This window comes from Falco biarmicus, chromosome 3 (assembly GCF_023638135.1).
Source record: "Falco biarmicus isolate bFalBia1 chromosome 3, bFalBia1.pri, whole genome shotgun sequence".
Taxonomy (NCBI): Eukaryota; Metazoa; Chordata; class Aves; order Falconiformes; family Falconidae; genus Falco; species Falco biarmicus.
Genome location: NC_079290.1, coordinates 104,017,515 through 104,033,594, shown reverse-complemented (window position 1 = coordinate 104,033,594; position 16,080 = coordinate 104,017,515). Strand labels below are relative to the sequence as shown.

Sequence of the window (16,080 nt, the reverse complement as noted above, 5' to 3'; positions counted from 1 at the left end):
CCAGTAGCTCTCAGTGCACTCCAGCATCTCCCCACTGCCTCCCAGTAGCTCCCAATGCCTCCCAGTCCATCCCAATAACCCATCTATAGCGCCCCAGTGCCCCCCAGTAGGCCCCTGAATCTCCTCAGTGGCCCCCAGTAGCCCCCAGTACACCCCAGTAGCCCCCAGTGCCCCCTTGAACAGGCCGGGGGCAACCCACTGCCCCTCCTCCAGTCTGTAGTGCAGGAACTGCGCCCAACCAGCACAGACCAGTATACACCAGTACACCCCAGTAGCCCCCAGTGCCCCACAGCGCCCCCTAGTGTTCCCCCACTGCCCAACAGCATCCCCACAGTGTCTCCCCAGTGCTGCCCAGTAGCTCCCAGTGCACTCCAGCATCTCCCCACTGCCTCCCAGTAGCTCCCAGTGCCTCCCAGTCCATATCAGTAAACCCCTAGTAGCCTCCCAGACCCCCTGTGCCCCCCTAATCCCTCCCAGCACCCCCTTACTACTCTCCCCAGTGCATCCCAGTAGCTCCCAGTGAACCCCAGCGTCTCCTCAGTGCATCCCAGTAGCTCCCAGTGCCTCCCAGTCCATCAAAATAACCCACCTATAGCTCCCCAGTGCCTCCCAGTAGGCACTCGAAACTTCTCAGTGGCCCCCAATAGCCCCCAGTACACCCCAGTACACCCCAGTGCCCCCTCGAACGGGCCAGGGGCCACCCACTGCCCCTCCTCCGGGCTGTAGTGCAGGATCTGCGCCCGACCAGCACAGACCAGTATACACCAGTACACCCCAGTAGCCCACAGTGCCTCACAGCGCCCCCTGTTTTTTCCTCACTGCTCACCAGCATCCCCACAGTGTCTCCCCAGTGCTGCCCAGTAGCTCCCAGTGCACCCCAGCATCTCCCTATTACCTCCCAGTACCTCCCAGATCCCAGGAACCCCCCGGTAGCTCCCCAGTGCCTCACAGCGCCCACCAGTGTCTCCTCACTGCCCAACAGCATCCCCACAGTGTCTCCCCAGTGCTGCCCAGTAGCTCCCAGTGCACCCCAGCATCTCCCTATTACCTCCCAGTACCTCCCAGATCCCAGGAACCCCCCGGTAGCTCCCCAGTGCCTCACAGCGCCCACCAGTGTCTCCTCACTGCCCAACAGCATCCCCACAGTGTATCCCCAGTGCTGCCCAATAGCTCCCAGTGCACCCCAGCGTCTCCCCAGTGCTTCCCAGTAGCTCCCAGTGCCTCCCAGTCCGTCCCAGTAAATGCCTAGTTGCCTCCCAGAGCCCCCGTACCCCCCTAATCCCTCCCAGCCCACCTTACAACTCTCCCCAGTGCCTCCCAGTAGCTCCCAGTGAACCACAGCTTCTCCCCAGTAGCTCCCAGTAGATCCCAGTAGCTCCCAGTACCTCCCAGTCCATCCCAATAACCCATCTATAGCGCCCCAGTGCCACCCAGTAGGCCCCTGAATCTCCTCAGTGGCCCCCAGTAGCCCCCAGTACACCCCCAGTAGCCCCCAGTGCCCCCTTGAACAGGCCGGGGGCAACCCACTGCCCCTCCTCCAGTCTGTAGTGCAGGAACTGCGCCCGACCAGCACAGACCAGTATACACCAGTACGCCCCAGTAGCTCCCAGTGCCCCACAGCGCCCTATTGTGTCTACTCACTGCCCAACAGCATCCCCACAGTGTCTCCCCAGTAGCTCCCAGTGCATCCCAGCATCTCCCCACTGCCTCCCAGTAGATCCCAGTGTCTCCCAGTCCATATCAGTAAACCCCTAGTCGCCTCCCAGAGCCCCCGTGCCCCCCTAATCCGTCCCAGCACCCCCTTACTACTCTCCCCAGTGCATCCCAGTGAACCACAGCTTCTCCCCACTGCCTCCCAGTAGCTCCCAGTGCCTCCCAGTCCATCTCAATAACCCACCTATAGCTCCCCAGTGCCTCCCAGTAGGCCCCTGAATCTCCTCAGTGGCCCCCAGTACACCCCAGTAGCCCCCAGTGCCCCCTCGAACGGGCCAGGAGCCACCCACTGCCCCTCCTCCGGTCTGTAGTGCAGGATCTGCGCCCAGCCAGCACGCACCAGTACACCCCAGTAGCCCCGAGTGCCCCACAGCGCCCCCTGGTGTCTCATCACAGCCCACCAGCATCCCCACAGTCTCTCCATAGTGTCTCCCAGTGCCTGCCAGTGCACCCCAGTAGCTCCCCACTAGCTCCAAATGCCTCCCAGTCCATCCCAGTAACTCCCCGGTAGCTCCCCAGTGCCCCACAGCGCCCCCTAGTGTCTCCTTACTGCCCAACAGCATCCCCAAAGGGTCTCCCCAGTGCCTCCCATTAGCTCCCAGTACACCCGAGTGCCTCCCAGTATCTCCCACTCCACCCCAGAGACCGCCAGTAGCTCCCCAGTGACCCCCAGTAGCTCCCCAGTGCCCCACAGCACCCCCTAGCATCTCCTCACTGCCCACCAGCATCCCCCCAGTGTCTCCCAGTAGCTCCCAGTGCACCGCAGTGACCTCCAGTGGCTCCCCGCTGGCCCACAGCGCCCCCTGGTGTCTCCTCACTGCTCAGTAGCATCCCCACAGTGTATCACAAGAGCTTCCCAGTAGCTCCCAGTGCACCCCAGCGTCTCCCCAGTACCTCCCAGTACCTCCCAGTCCACCCCAGTAACCCCCTGGTAGCTCCCCAGTGCCCCACAGCGCCCTCTAGTGTCTAATCACTGCTCACCGTCCTGCCAGTATCTCCCCAGTGCCTCCCAGTAGCTCCCAGTGCACCCCAGTGCCGCCCAATATCTCCCAGTGCACCCCTGTGACCCCCAGTAGCTCCCCAGTGTCCCCCAGTACGTCCCCGGTGGCCCACAGCGCCCCCTAGTGTCTCCTCACTGCTCACCAGCATCCCCCCAGTGCACCCCAGTGCCTCCCAGTATCTCCCAGTGCACCCCTGTGGCCCCCAGTAGCTCCCCGGTGTCCCACAGCGCCCCCCTGGTGTCTCCTCACTGCCCAACAGCATCCCCACAGTGTATCCCAAGAGCCTCCCAGTGCACCCCAGCACACCCCAGTACCTTCCCAGTGCCTACTAGTAGCTCCCAGTGCAGCCTAGTGTCTCCCAAGTGCCTCCCAGAGGCCCCCAGTACACCCCAGTAGCCCCCAGTGCCCCCTCGAAGGAGCCGAGGCCACCCACTGCCCCTCCTCCAGGATGTAGTGCAGGATCTGTGTGGGAACGCCACACCAGTATATCCCAGTATATCCCAGTATACACCAGTAGCTCCAGTAGCTCCCCAGTGGACCCACAGCACCCCCAGTGTCTCCTCACTGCCCACCACCATCCCCACAGTGTCTCCCAGTAGCTCCCAGTCCACCCCAGCATCTCCCCAGTGCCCCCCAGTAGACCCATGGTCCCCTCACTGCTGCCCAATAGCTCCCCAGTGCCCCCCAGTAGCCCCCAGTACACCCCAGTAGCTCCTCAAAGGGGCCAGAGGCCACCAACTGCCCCTCCTCGGATCTGTAGTGCAAGATCTGCACCAAAGCAGTATGGCCCAGTATACACCAGCATACACCAATGTCCCCCAGTACCCACTAGGAACGCCTCACTGTCCCCCATACATGTTCTCAAGGTCTCCCAGTGCCTCCCAGTAGCTCCCAGCGAACATCAGCATCTCCCCAGTGCATCCCAGTAGCTACCAGTGCCCAGCAGTGCCTCCCAGGCCATAACAGTAGCCCTCCAGTAGCTGCCCAGTGGTCCCCAGTAGCTCCCAAGAGGCCCCACAGCGCCCCCCAGTGTCTCGGAATATGCCATTGCCCCTCAGCGCTACCCAGTAGCTCCCCAGTGCCCCTCAGTAACTCCCAGTCCATCCCAGTAACCCACCAATAGCTACCCAGTGCCCCACAGTGCCCCCTAGTGTCTCCTCGCTGCCCACCAACATCCCCACAGTGTCTCCCCAGTGCCTCCCAGTGCTCCCACTGCACCCCAGTACCACCCAGTATCTCCCAGTGCACCTCAGTGACCCCCAGTAGCTCCCCAGTGGCCCACAGCGTCCCCTAGTGTCTCCTCACGGCCCACCAGGATCCCCACAGTGTATCCCAAGAGCCTCCCAGTAGCTCCCAGTGCATCCCAGCACTTCCCAGTACCTCCCAGTAGCTCCCCAGTGCATCCCAGTGTCTCCCAAGTGCCTCCCAGTGGCCCCCAGTACACCCCAGTAGCCCCCAGTGCCCCTCTGTGCCCCCCTAATCCCTCCCAGAAGCCCGTTACTCCTCTCCCACTGCCTCCCAGCAGCTCCCAGTGCACCCCAGCGTCTCCCCAGCAGCTCCCAGTGCCCCCCAGTCCATCCCACTAACCCCTAGTAGCCTCCCAGAGCCCCTCTGTGCCCCCCTAATCCCTCCCAGCACCCCCTTACTCCTCTCCCAGTGCCTCCCAGTAGCTCCCAGTGCACCCCAGCATCTCCCCAGTAGCCTCCCAGTGCCTCCCAGAACCCCTCTGTGCCCCCCTAATCCCTCCCAGAAGCCCATTACTCCTCTCCCAGTGCCTCCCAGTAGCCTCCCAGTGCCCCCCAGCTCTCCCCAGTGCCTCCCAGTAGCTCGCAGTGCACCACAGCATCTCCCCAGTAGCTCCCAGTGCCCCCCAGTAGCCTCCCAGAGCCCCTCTGTGCCCCCCTAATCCCTCCCAGAAGCCCATTACTCCTCTCCCAGTGCCTCCCAGTCCCTCCCAGTACCTTCTGGTAGTGAGGGTCCCCCTCGGGGCGGAAGAACCACTCCCCCTCGGCCTGGGCAGGGGTCTCGCTGCGGCGCTTGCAGGCGATGCACAGCAGGCGGAAGGGGGCCCCCAAAACCGCCTCCGTCCCCGACGCCACCTCCACGCACCCCCCCTGGGCCCCCCCAGCTGGGGGGACACACACAGGGGGTCACCCCAAGTTCATGGACCCCCCCCCCACACACACACATTTGGGAGGGGGGTCACCCCCCGTGCCCCAAATCCAGGGGAGACATGGCAGAGTCACCCCCACCCCCCGCTGCAAGGGGAGGGGGTAGGAGGGACACCACCCCCCCCCGTGGCCCCCCCAAAGTGGGGGGGGGGCACCCACCCCCAGACCCCCCAGAATTTGGAGGGGGGGGGACGACACAGGGGACACCAGCTGGACCCCCCCAAACTGGGGGGACATGCAGCATCCACACCCCCCCCCCATAGCTGTCCCCTAAATTTTGAGGGGGGACACACATATAGGGGACAACTGTAGCCCACCCTGAAACGGGGGAGGGGGGACAGGGGACACTGCGGTGGCACGTGGGGGAGGGGGGGACAGGGACACTGGTGGCACTTGGGGGGGGACAAGGGACACTCTGGTGGCACCTGGGGGGGGAACGGGGGACACTGTGGTGGCACTTTGGGAGGACAAGGGACCCCGTGGTGGCACCTGGGGGGGGGACAGGGGACACTGGTGACACTGCAGGGGGACAGGGGACATTGGTGGCACTTGGGGGCGGGACAGGGGACACTGTGGTGGCACTTGGGGGCGGGACAGGGGACACTGGTGACACTGCAGGGGGGGACAGGGGACACTGCGGTGGCACTGGGGGGAACGGGCAACCCTGCAGTGGCACTGGGGGGGGTGACAGGGGACACTGGTGACACTGCAGGGGGGGACAGGGGACACTGGTGACACTTCTAGAGTGGCAGGGGACATTGGTGGCTCCTATGGGGGACAGGGGACACTGTGGTGGCACTTGTGGGGTGACAGGTGACCCCGTAGTGGCACTTGGGGGGGGGGGCAGGAGACACTGTGGTGTCACTTGGGGGGGGGATGTGGGACACTGGTGACACTGCAGGGGTGGGCGGGGGACACTGGTGACAGTGGGGGGGTGGCACTGGGACTGCGGCAGAGACAGGTGACACCGCGGGGGGAGGGGGGGGGAGGGGGACACTGCGGAGGTGACAGGGGCCGGGAAGGGGAGAGCAGGGGTGGCACTGGAATGGGACAGGGGACACCATGGCGGGGGGGGGCACTTGGGGAGTGACAGGGGACACCAAGGGGGTGGGTGGCACTGGGGGGGGAGGGGCACGGGATGTTACTGGGGGGGACAGTGGACACCACAGGGGTGGCACTGGGGTGGGGGGGTGACACTGTGAGTGGGACAGGGGACATTGGGGGGGGGGCACCGAGGTGGAGGAGGTGACACTTTGGGGGGGTCAGGGGACACTGAGGGGGGCAGGGGACATTGGGGGGGGGTGTCAGGGGACACTACGGGGGGGCAGGGGACATTTTGGGTGCCAGGAGACATTATGGGGGGGTCAGGGGACACTGGGGGGAACAGGGGACATTATGGGGGGGTCAGGAGACACAGGGGGGTCCCGGCCCGGCTGCACTCACCCATGAGGAGGCCGAGGAGCAGCGACAGGCCGGGGAACAACATAGCGGGCCTAGTTCGGGCCGGTTCGGGCCCGGTTCGGCTCTCTTCGGACGGGTTCGGCTCGGTTCGGGCCCGGTTCGGCTGTCTCCGACTCAGTTCGGCTGTCTTCAACCGGGTTCGGCTAGGTTCGGGCCCGGTTCGGCTAGGTTCGGGTCTCTCCGGTAGAGTTCGACCCAGTTCGGACTCGGTTCGGCTGTCTTCAGCCTTATTCGCGCTGAGTTCGAGTCTCTCCGGCCGAGTTCGGGTCTCTCCGTCCAGGTTCGGGTCTCTCCGGCGGGGCCCGTCCTGCCCGCTCCTCAGCGCCGCACCGCCCCCCCCGCAGCCCCCTGCCCGGCCCATGGGCCCCTCCCCCGCCGGGGTCCCTGCAAGGGGGGGCGGGGAGGGGGACGGGGACCCGCCGCTCGGCCCGGGACGGGACGGTGAAGCCGGTTCAAGCCATGGCCGGCCCCGCTCCGGGGGGGAGCGGGGGGGGGCGGTTCCGGGGTTCGGCTCCGCTCGGGTCGGGTTCGGCTTCGCTTCGGCTCCGCTCGGGTCAGGTTCGGCTCGGACTCGGCTCCGCTCGGCCCGGCGCAGTGCGGCGCCCGGGGGGGGGGGGCGGGGCGGGGGGTGCCGGCCGTGACGCAATGAGGGGCGGGGCCGCAGCTCGGAGCGCCCCCCCCCCCCTTCCCCCCCCGGTGCCCCCGAAGTTGTCCCCATGTCCCCCAGTGCCACCCCCCGCCCTCACAGGCCACCCGTGTCCCCAGGGTTGTCCCCATGGCCCCAGGGCTGTCATCCTCAGTGTCCCCAAGGATGTCCCCATGGATGTCCCCATAATCATCATGGACATCTCCACAGCCCCAAGGCCACCCCTGTGTCCCCAGGGTTGTCCTCATGTCCCCATGGATGACCCCATGGATGACCCCATGATCATCATGGACATCTCCATGGCCCTAAGGCCACCCCTGTGTCCCCAGGGCCACCCCCGTGTCCCCAAGGATGTCCTCATGGCTGTCCCCATGGATGTCTCCAGGATCATCAGGGACATCTCCATGGCTGTCCCCATGGCCCCAGGGTTGTCCCCAGTGTTCCCAAGGATGTCCCTATGGATGTTCCCACAGCTGTGACTGTGTCCTCAGGTTGTCCCCATGTGGCTCCATGGACATCCCAACCGCTGTCCCCCCATGGAGGTTTCCATGTCCCCAGGGTGGTCCCTCTGTCCCCATGGACATTCACCAGGCTGTCCCCATGTCCACAAGCCTGTCCCCATGTCCCCAGGATACCCCCAGGACCATCCCCATGGACATTTCCACATCCCCAGTGATGTCCCCATGTCCCCAAGAACATCCCCATGTCCCCAGAGCTGTCCCCACAGACATTTCCACGTCCCCAATGTCCCCATGTGGCTCCATGGACCTCCCCAGGTTGTCCCCATGTCTGTCCCCAGGAACATCCCCGTGTCCCGAGTTGTCCCCACAGACATTTCCATGTCCCCATGGATGTTTCCACATCCCCAGTGATGTCCCCAAGCCTGTCCCCATGTCCCCAGGAACATCCCCGTGTCCCCAGACATTTCCATGTCCCCAACAATGTCCCCATGAACATCCCTATGTCCTCATGGATGTTTCCACATCTCCAGCGATGTCCCCAGGAACATCCCTGTGTCCCCAGAGCTGTCCCCATGGACACTTCCATGTCCCTAACACTGTCGCCATGTGGCTCCATGGACCTTCCTAGGTTGTCCCCATGAACATCCCCACATCCTCATGGATGTTTCCACACCCCCAGTGATGTCCCCATGTCCCCAAGCCTGTCCCCATGAACATCCCTGTGTCCCCAGGGCTGTCCCCATGGACACTTCCATGTCCCCAACAATGTCCCCACGTGGCTCCATGGACCTCCCTAGGTTGTCCCCATGTCCCCAGGAACATCCCCATGTCTCCATGGATATTTCCACATCCCCAGCCATGCCCCTACGTCCATCCCCATGTCCCCAGGTTGTCCCCACGGACATTTCCATGTCCCAAATGTCCCCATGAACATCCCTGTGTCCCCTTGGACATTTCCATGTCCCCAATGACGTCCCCAGATGGCTCCATGGCCCTCCCCATGTTGTCCCGGTGTCCCCACACAGAAGCAAGGCAGGTGGTGGTGGGGGGGAGGGTTGAGGTTTATTAGGGGGTGGCTGGGGTGTCCCCAAGGTGTCACTTGTAGAACTCGTGCTCCTGCTCATCCTTCTTGATGACGGTCTTGTAGGCCTTCTCGAAGTCCTTGGCCAGCACGATGTACCGGTTCTCCCGCACTGCCAGCATGCCGCCCTGGGGACAGGCCACCGTGTCACCCGCGGCCACCCTGGGGACAGGCCGCCCTGGGGACAGGTGACCATGTCACCCAGGGGACAGGCCACTGCATCACCCGCGGCCACTGTGTCACCCGTGGCCACCCTGGGGACAGGCCACCGTGTCACCCACGGCCACCCAGGGGACATGCCACCCTGGGGACAGGCCACCGTGTCACCTGTGGCCGCCCTGGGGACAGGCCACCATGTCACCACCCCACCCATCCCCCCCGCCCCGGTGACAGGCCACCACAGCATTCACCTTCACCCAGAGTGATGCGACACCCGCGTCACCTCCTTGCCACCCTGCCGTGGTGAGTCACGACACCGTGGAGGGACACAGCACCCGTGTCACCTCCTTGTCACCCTGCCATGGTGGGACATGACACCATGACAGACACAGCACCTGTGTCACCTCCTTGTCACCCCACCATGAGTGATGTGGCACCCCACACCCATGTCACCTCCTTGTCACCCTACACAGCACCCATGCCACCTCTGTGTCACCCTGCCGTGGTGGGACACGCCACCCTATCCCCATGTCCCTGTGTCCCAGTGTCACCCACCTCCTGGCAGATGGAGTTGATGTCGGCCCCTGAGATCTTGTCCGGCCGTGCCACATCTGGGGGTTTGTGAAGGAAACGTCCCCTCCGGCATGTCCCCAAGCCCCCCAGGGGTCCCCAACAGCCCTACGGGGTCCCCAACCCTGTCACCTCCCTGAGGTCCCCCATGTCCCTACAAGGTCTCCAACCTGCCACCTCCCTGGAGTCCCTGATGTCCCCCAAAACTGACATGCCCCTGGGGTCCCCCATGTCCCTACAAGGTCCCCAACCCTGTCACCCCCCTGGGGTCCCCCATGTCCCTATGGGGTCCCCAAACTGCCACCTCCCTGGGGTCACTGGTATCCCCAACCCTGTCACCCCCCTGGGGTCCCCCATGTCCCTACAGGGTCCCCAACCTGCCACCTCCCTGCTGTCCCCCACCCCCTCAGGCTGCCTCTGGGTGGGCTGCCTCCCACCTCGGGTGGTGTCCCCTCCCCCTGGTGTCCCCCCCCCCGCCGTGTCCCCGATACAGTCCTCCAGGTCCACCTCCTCGGAGAGGTTCATTTTCCCGGTGATGGTGGAGAAGATGAGGCGCTTCTGCCGCCGGTCGGGCAGCGGGAACTCGATCTTGCGGTCCAGGCGCCCCGGGCGCAGCAGCGCCGGGTCCAGTGTGTCCGCGCGGTTCGTCGCCATGATCACCTGGGGGGGGCATTACCGTCGGCCCCTCCCCAGCATCACCCAGACACCCAGCACCCCCAGGACCCCTCCCCAATAGCACCCATGGGACCCCTCCCACATCCCCCAGACCCCCAGCACCCATGGGACCCCCCCCGCCCCCCCCCCCAGCACCCCTGGAACCCCCACCTTGACGTTGACGTTCTGGTCGAAGCCGTCCATCTGGTTGAGGAGCTCCAGGAGAATGCGCTGAACCTCCCGGTCAGCTTGGGGGGGGGGAGGGGGGACACGGCCATGGGGTGGGGGTGTGACACTTATGGGCCACCCCCACCCACCCAAGGACCCTCCTGACCCAGCCCCACAGATGGGGAGGGGCCTGATGTGCCCTGGGACCCCCCCACCCCCGAGGATCAGGGCACACCAGAAAGTCCCTGACCCTCACCCTGGTGTCCCCACCCCCATCCCCAAAGGACCAGGGGACACCAAGGGGTCCCCCAAACCCCACCACGGGGTTCTCCAGAGGGTTCCTGACCCCCCACCCAAGCCCTAATGACCACCAAGGGGTCCCCAAACCCCACCATGGGGTTCTCCAGAGGGTTTTTGACCCCCCACCCCAGCACCCAGGACCACCAAGGGGTCCCCCCACATCTTCTCACCCCCTGTCTGGGCGTCAAAGCGCTTGGTGGCGATGGCGTCGATCTCGTCAATGAAGATGATGGCAGGTGCGTTCTCCTTGGCCAAGCGGAAGACGTCACGCACCATGCGCGGACCCTCCCCCAGGTACTTCTGCACGAACTCCGAGCCCACCACCCGGATGAAGGCAGCTGGGGGCACCCACAGAGGCTAGGACCTTCTCTCTGGGTTGGGGGTGGGTGCCCTAAGGAGCACCCCCAGACCTCCCCTGGCCACCAGCACCCCAACGTTCCCACCAGCACCCCGAGGATCCCACCACAACCCCAACGTTCCCACCAGCACCCCGAGGATCCCACCACCACCCCAACGGTCACCCCAGAACCCTGAGGATCCCACCACCCCCCCCATGGATCCCACCACCACATAACGGTCCCCCCAGCACCCCGAGGATCCCACCACCCCCCCATGGATCCCACCACCACATAACGGTCCCCCCCAGCACCCCGAGGATCCCACCACCCCCCCATGGATCCCACCACCACATAACGGTCCCCCCAGCACCCCGAGGATCCCACCACCCCCCCATGGATCCCACCACATAACGGTCCCCCCAGCACCCCGAGGATCCCACCACCCCCCCATGGATCCCACCACCACATAACGGTCCCCCCCAGCACCCCGAGGATCCCACCACCCCCCCATGGATCCCACCACCACATAACGGTCCCCCCAGCACCCCGAGGATCCCAACACCCCCCCATGGATCCCACCACCACCCAACGGTCACCCCAGCACCCCGAGGATCCCACCACCACCCAACGATCACCCCAGCACCCCAAGGTTCCCACCACCACCCTAAGGACCCCACCACCACCCAATGGTCCCCCCAGCACCCCAAGGTTCCCACCACTACCCAACGGTCACCCCACCACCCAACAGCCACCCCAGCACCCCAAGGGTCGTCCCCCCCCCCCCCAATGGTCACCCCAGCACCCCATGGATCCCACCACCACCCAACGGTCACCCCAGCACCCTAAGGGTCCCACCACCACCCAACGGTCACCCCAGCACCCCAAGGGTCCCACCACCCCCCAGTGGTCACCCCCGCACCCTGAGGTTCCTACCATCAACCCAAGGATCCTACTACCACCCAATGGTCACCCCAGCACCCCGCAGTGCCCCCAAAGGTCCCCACCACCACCATGGGTGCCCCCAGCACCCTGAGGTGTCCCACCTGTGGTGTGGTGGGCCACAGCCTTGGCCAACATGGTCTTGCCACAGCCGGGGGGGCCGTACATAAGGACACCCCGCGGGGGGTCAATGCCGATCTGGGTGGGGACACCACGCCTGGCCATGATGTCACCGGCCACCCAGGGTCCCCTGTCCCCCGGGCCGGTGGGGCCAGGTGGTCCTACCTGCTTGTAGAGCTCAAAGTGGGTGAGGGGCAGCTCCACGGCCTCCCGCACCTCCTGCTTCTGGATGTCCATGCCCCCGATGTCAGCGTACATCACATCAGGCTTCTGGTCTGCAACGGGTATGGGCCATCAGCAGGGACCTCCTGGGGCCACCACGGTGGCCAGGGACATCAGAGAGCACTGGGGGGGGGCAAGCTTGGCCACCATGGAATGGGTCTAAGCAGACCAGGGCACTGGGGATCTGGCCCAGGTGATGGTTGGGTAGCTCCAAGGATGGAGACCCACCACCCAGCCAGGTCTTGGGCATGGATCTGCTCTCCTGGACCTGGACCAAGAAATCCCTGGTCCAAGGGCCTCCACAAATGACCTCCACTCTCCTGGACCTGGACCAAGAAGTCCCCGGACCAAGGGCCTCCACAGAAGACCTCCAACCAGAGCAGGGTGCTCAAGACCCAACCCAGGGGAGGGACTGGTACGTCCAAAGCTGGAGACCAACCACCCTTCAGGGTGGACCTGGACCATGGTCAAGTTGCTCTTCACCATTTGGGCCCCGCTCTGAAGGTCCCCCTGAAGAAAAACTCCGCGTGCCCTACCATGGCATCTCCACAACCTGGCCAAACCCACGAACCTTGAGCCCACCACTAAGAATGTCGATGAAGATCCATTACCCAACATCCAACCCTGCCTCATCACCACCTGGACAACATCCTCCTGCTCTCCAGCTCCACCTCTGGAGACCCCTGACCTCCACCACCCCAACACCTACCCCACCTTGGTAGCACTCATCAACCTGCTGAGAAAACCTTTGGTGCCACCACAACTGCCAGGTGCTCCGGACCCCAAAGGCCACCTGGTTGGGCATGGTAGTGGCCCCAGGGGGATGGGGGGGGTGGCCCACCTGAGGTCAGCATCATGATGCTGCTGTCGGCCTCGGGGGGGAGGACGTCCACCAGCGCGTTGCTGTGCTTGTGCAGGGCCACCGAGGCATTTGGCTTCAGCAGCTCCCGGTCGATGGTGCTCAGGATCCGCACGTAGTAGTTGGAACCTCCAGAAGAACAAGGACAAAGGGCGTGTCCCCCCGGGGTCATCCCCACCAGGCTTGTCCACAATCCCACCAGGTCTCCACAAGACCTGATCCTGACCTTCTATGGCCCACCCCCACAATCCCACCCCTCCAAACCAGCCCACCACTCCCAACACATCCCACCCATCCCGTCCCCACGTCCCATCACCCCTGACCCACCCCCACAACCCACCACCCTGGACCCCTCCCAACCGGCCCGTCCCCACATCCCCACCCCTCCCAACACACCTCCACGTCCCCACCACCCTGGACCCCTCCCAGCCCACTCCCATGTCCCACCACCCCAGGCCCCTCCCAACTGGCCTGTCCCTACATCCCCTCCACCCCTGACCCACCCCCACATCCCACCACCCCTAACCCCTCCCAACCAGCCAATCCCCACATCCCCACCCCTCCCAACCCACCCCCACCATCCCCACCACCCCTGACCCCTCCCAGCCCACCCCCATGTCCCACCACCCCAGACCCCTCCCAACTGGCTCACCCCCATGTCCCACCACGCCTAACCCCTCCCAACCAGCCCATCCCCACCATCCCTGACATCCCAACTGGACCCACCCCCACGTCCCACCACCCCTAACCCCTCCCAACCGACCCATCCCCACCATCCTCGACCCCTCCCAAGCAGCCCACCCCCATGTCCTACCACCCCCAACCCCTCCCAACTGACCCACCCCCACGTCCCCACCATCCCTGACACCCCAACTGGGACCCACCCCCATGTCCCACCACCCCCAACCCCTCCCAACCGACCCATCCCCACCACCCTCGACCCCTCCCAAGCAGCCCACCCCCATGTCCCACCACCCCTGACCCCTCCCAAGCAGCCCGTCCCCACCATCCCTGACACCCCAACCGGGACCCATCCCCACGTCCCCACCACCCCGGCCCCACCGCCACCACCCCACCCCCATCCCCCACCGGTGGTGGAGCCCACGATGGCCGTGTTCTGGTCCACGGCCTCCAGGAACTGCCCAATGACCAGCGGGATGCTCTGGATCCTCTTCACCTCCTCCTGTGCGTGCAGGAACTCCTTCTTCAGGTTCTTCTGCTCATCCTTGATGTACTCCTCCTGCACCTCCAGGAACTCCAGCTCCTGCTGCAGCTTCTGCTGGGGAAAGGGGTGCGGGGGTTGGGGGCCTGTTTGCCACCCCTTCCCCCTCCCAGCCGCCCTCCCCCTGCCCGACCTTGTAGCGGCTGTAGAGATCCTCCAGGTCTTCTGGTTCAGGTACCAGGAAGGACAAACCGGTGGGGGGGCGGGGGGCAGCCAGCGTCGGCAGCTCATCCTGGGGGGGAGGGGGCACAGGGGTGAGGAGGGGCACCTGGGCAGTGATGGGGGGGCTGGGTAAGGGGGGGCACCCAGAGTTGCGGGGGGGCACCCAGGCACTGATGAGGGGACCTGGGTAAGGGGGGGGCACCCAGAGTTGAGAGGGGGCACCCACGGGTGAGGTGGGGGAAACTGGGTAAGGGGGACACCCAGGCATAAGGGGGGGCACCTGGGGGGGGGAGGGGCACCAAGGGGTGGGGAGGGCACCCAGGCAGTGATGGGGGGGCCTGGGTAAGGGGGGGGCACCCAGAGTTGCGGGGGGGCACCCAGGCATGGGGGGGGCACCAAAGGGTGAGGGGGGTCACCTGGGTAGTGATGGGGGGGGACCTGGGTAAGGGGGGGCACCCAGGGTTGGGGGAGAGGCACCAAGGGGTGGGGTGGGGGCACCCACGGGAGAGGGGGGGCACCCGGGCAGTGATGGGGGCGGACCTGGGTAAGGGGGGGGTACCAGGGGTGAGGGGCGCACCCAGAGACGGGCGGCGTGGGGGGTGTCACCCGAAAAAAACAGACGGCGGGGGGGAGGGGGAAAAGCGCGAGGGGGGGGAGCACCCCGGGCGGTGGAGGGGCCCCCACGGCGGGGGGGGGGCACCCAGGGGTGAGGGGGGGTCCCCGAGATCGCCCCCCCCGCCCCACCTGGGCCTTGTCCGCCAGCAGCCCCAGCTCCTCCATCGTGACGGCGCGCGGCGGCCGCGGAGGCTGACGGGAACCGGCGGGGGTGGGAAGCCACGCCCATAGCCCCGCCCCCTCGCGTGGGGGCCGACGGGAGATGGAGGCCGGGGCCCTGTGCTCCCTGTGCCGGCCCAGTGCTCCCAGTGCCATCCCAGTACTCCCAGTTTGGCTCCCTGCTCCCCCCCCAGTGCTCCCAGTGCCTTCCCAGTGCTCCCAGTATGGTTCCCTGCCCCCCCCCCAGTGCTCCCACTACCCCTCCCAGTGCAACCAGTACAGCTCCCTGCTCCCCCAGTGCTCCCAGAATAGCTCTCTGCATCTCCCAGTGCTTCCAGCGCCATCCCAGTGCTCCCAGTACAGCTCCCTGCCCCCTCCAGTGCTTCCCGTATGGCTCCCTGTGCCCCCCCCCCAGTGGTCCCAGTGCCCTCCCAGTACACTCAGGACGGCTCCCAGTGCCCCCCCAGTGCTCCCAGTAGGGCTCCTGCCCCCACCCCCCCAGTGCTCCCAGTGCCCCCCCAGTGCTCCCAGTATGGCTCCCTGCCTCCACTCAGTAATCCCAGTCCTCTCCCAGTGTTCCCAGTACTGCTCCCTGCCCCCACCCAGTGCTCCCAGTGCTCCCAGTATGGCCCCCTGCCCACCCCAGTGCTCACAATTTGGCAATTTGGCTCCTTGGCCCCCCCAGTACTCCCAGTTTGGCTTTCTGCTTCCCCCCGCTCCTCCCAATTCCACCTCAGTGCTCCCATTTCCACTCCTGTGCTCCCGGTTTCGCTCCAGTGCTCTCAGTGCCACTCCCCAGCTCCCTCCCATTTCTGTCTTAGCTCTCCCAGTATCCCACCAGTGCTCCCAGTGCAGTCCCAGTGCTCCCGGTGTGGCTCCCTGAGCCCCTGGTGCTCCCAGTGGCCTCCCAGTCCTCCCAGTATGGCTCCCTGCCCCCCCTGCCCAGTGCTCCCGGTATGGCTCCCTGAGTCCCCCAGTACCCTAGTGCCGTCCAAGTGCTCCCAGTACAGCTACCTATCCCCTCCAGTTCTTCCAGGACAGCTCTGTGCCCCCCCCCCT

The 16,080-nt window shown here is 65.5% G+C and overlaps 2 protein-coding genes across 2 annotated transcripts; both read right to left on the bottom strand.

Annotated features, from left to right (window-relative positions):
• Nucleotides 1-575: 575 nt before the first annotated feature.
• LOC130145955 (uncharacterized) lies at nt 576-6,955 on the bottom strand. The gene is made up of 3 exons (XM_056331517.1): nt 6,329-6,955; nt 4,676-4,842; nt 576-734 (listed from the first exon to the last, which is right to left on the bottom strand). Exons 1-3 carry the CDS (start codon nt 6,705-6,707, stop codon nt 576-578), a joined length of 705 nt encoding a protein of 234 aa, XP_056187492.1. The 5' UTR covers nt 6,708-6,955.
• A 1,538-nt stretch (nt 6,956-8,493) lies between these two features.
• On the bottom strand, nt 8,494-15,148 carry PSMC4 (proteasome 26S subunit, ATPase 4). Its single transcript, XM_056333259.1, has 11 exons — nt 14,992-15,148; nt 14,219-14,317; nt 13,953-14,139; nt 12,846-12,992; nt 11,948-12,057; nt 11,767-11,860; nt 10,556-10,723; nt 10,089-10,165; nt 9,755-9,923; nt 9,249-9,304; nt 8,494-8,662 (listed from the first exon to the last, which is right to left on the bottom strand). The coding sequence occupies exons 1-11, from the start codon at nt 15,025-15,027 to the stop codon at nt 8,549-8,551; spliced, it is 1,257 nt and encodes a 418-aa protein (XP_056189234.1). The 5' UTR covers nt 15,028-15,148; the 3' UTR covers nt 8,494-8,548.
• Between the last annotated feature and the right edge of the window lie 932 nt (nt 15,149-16,080).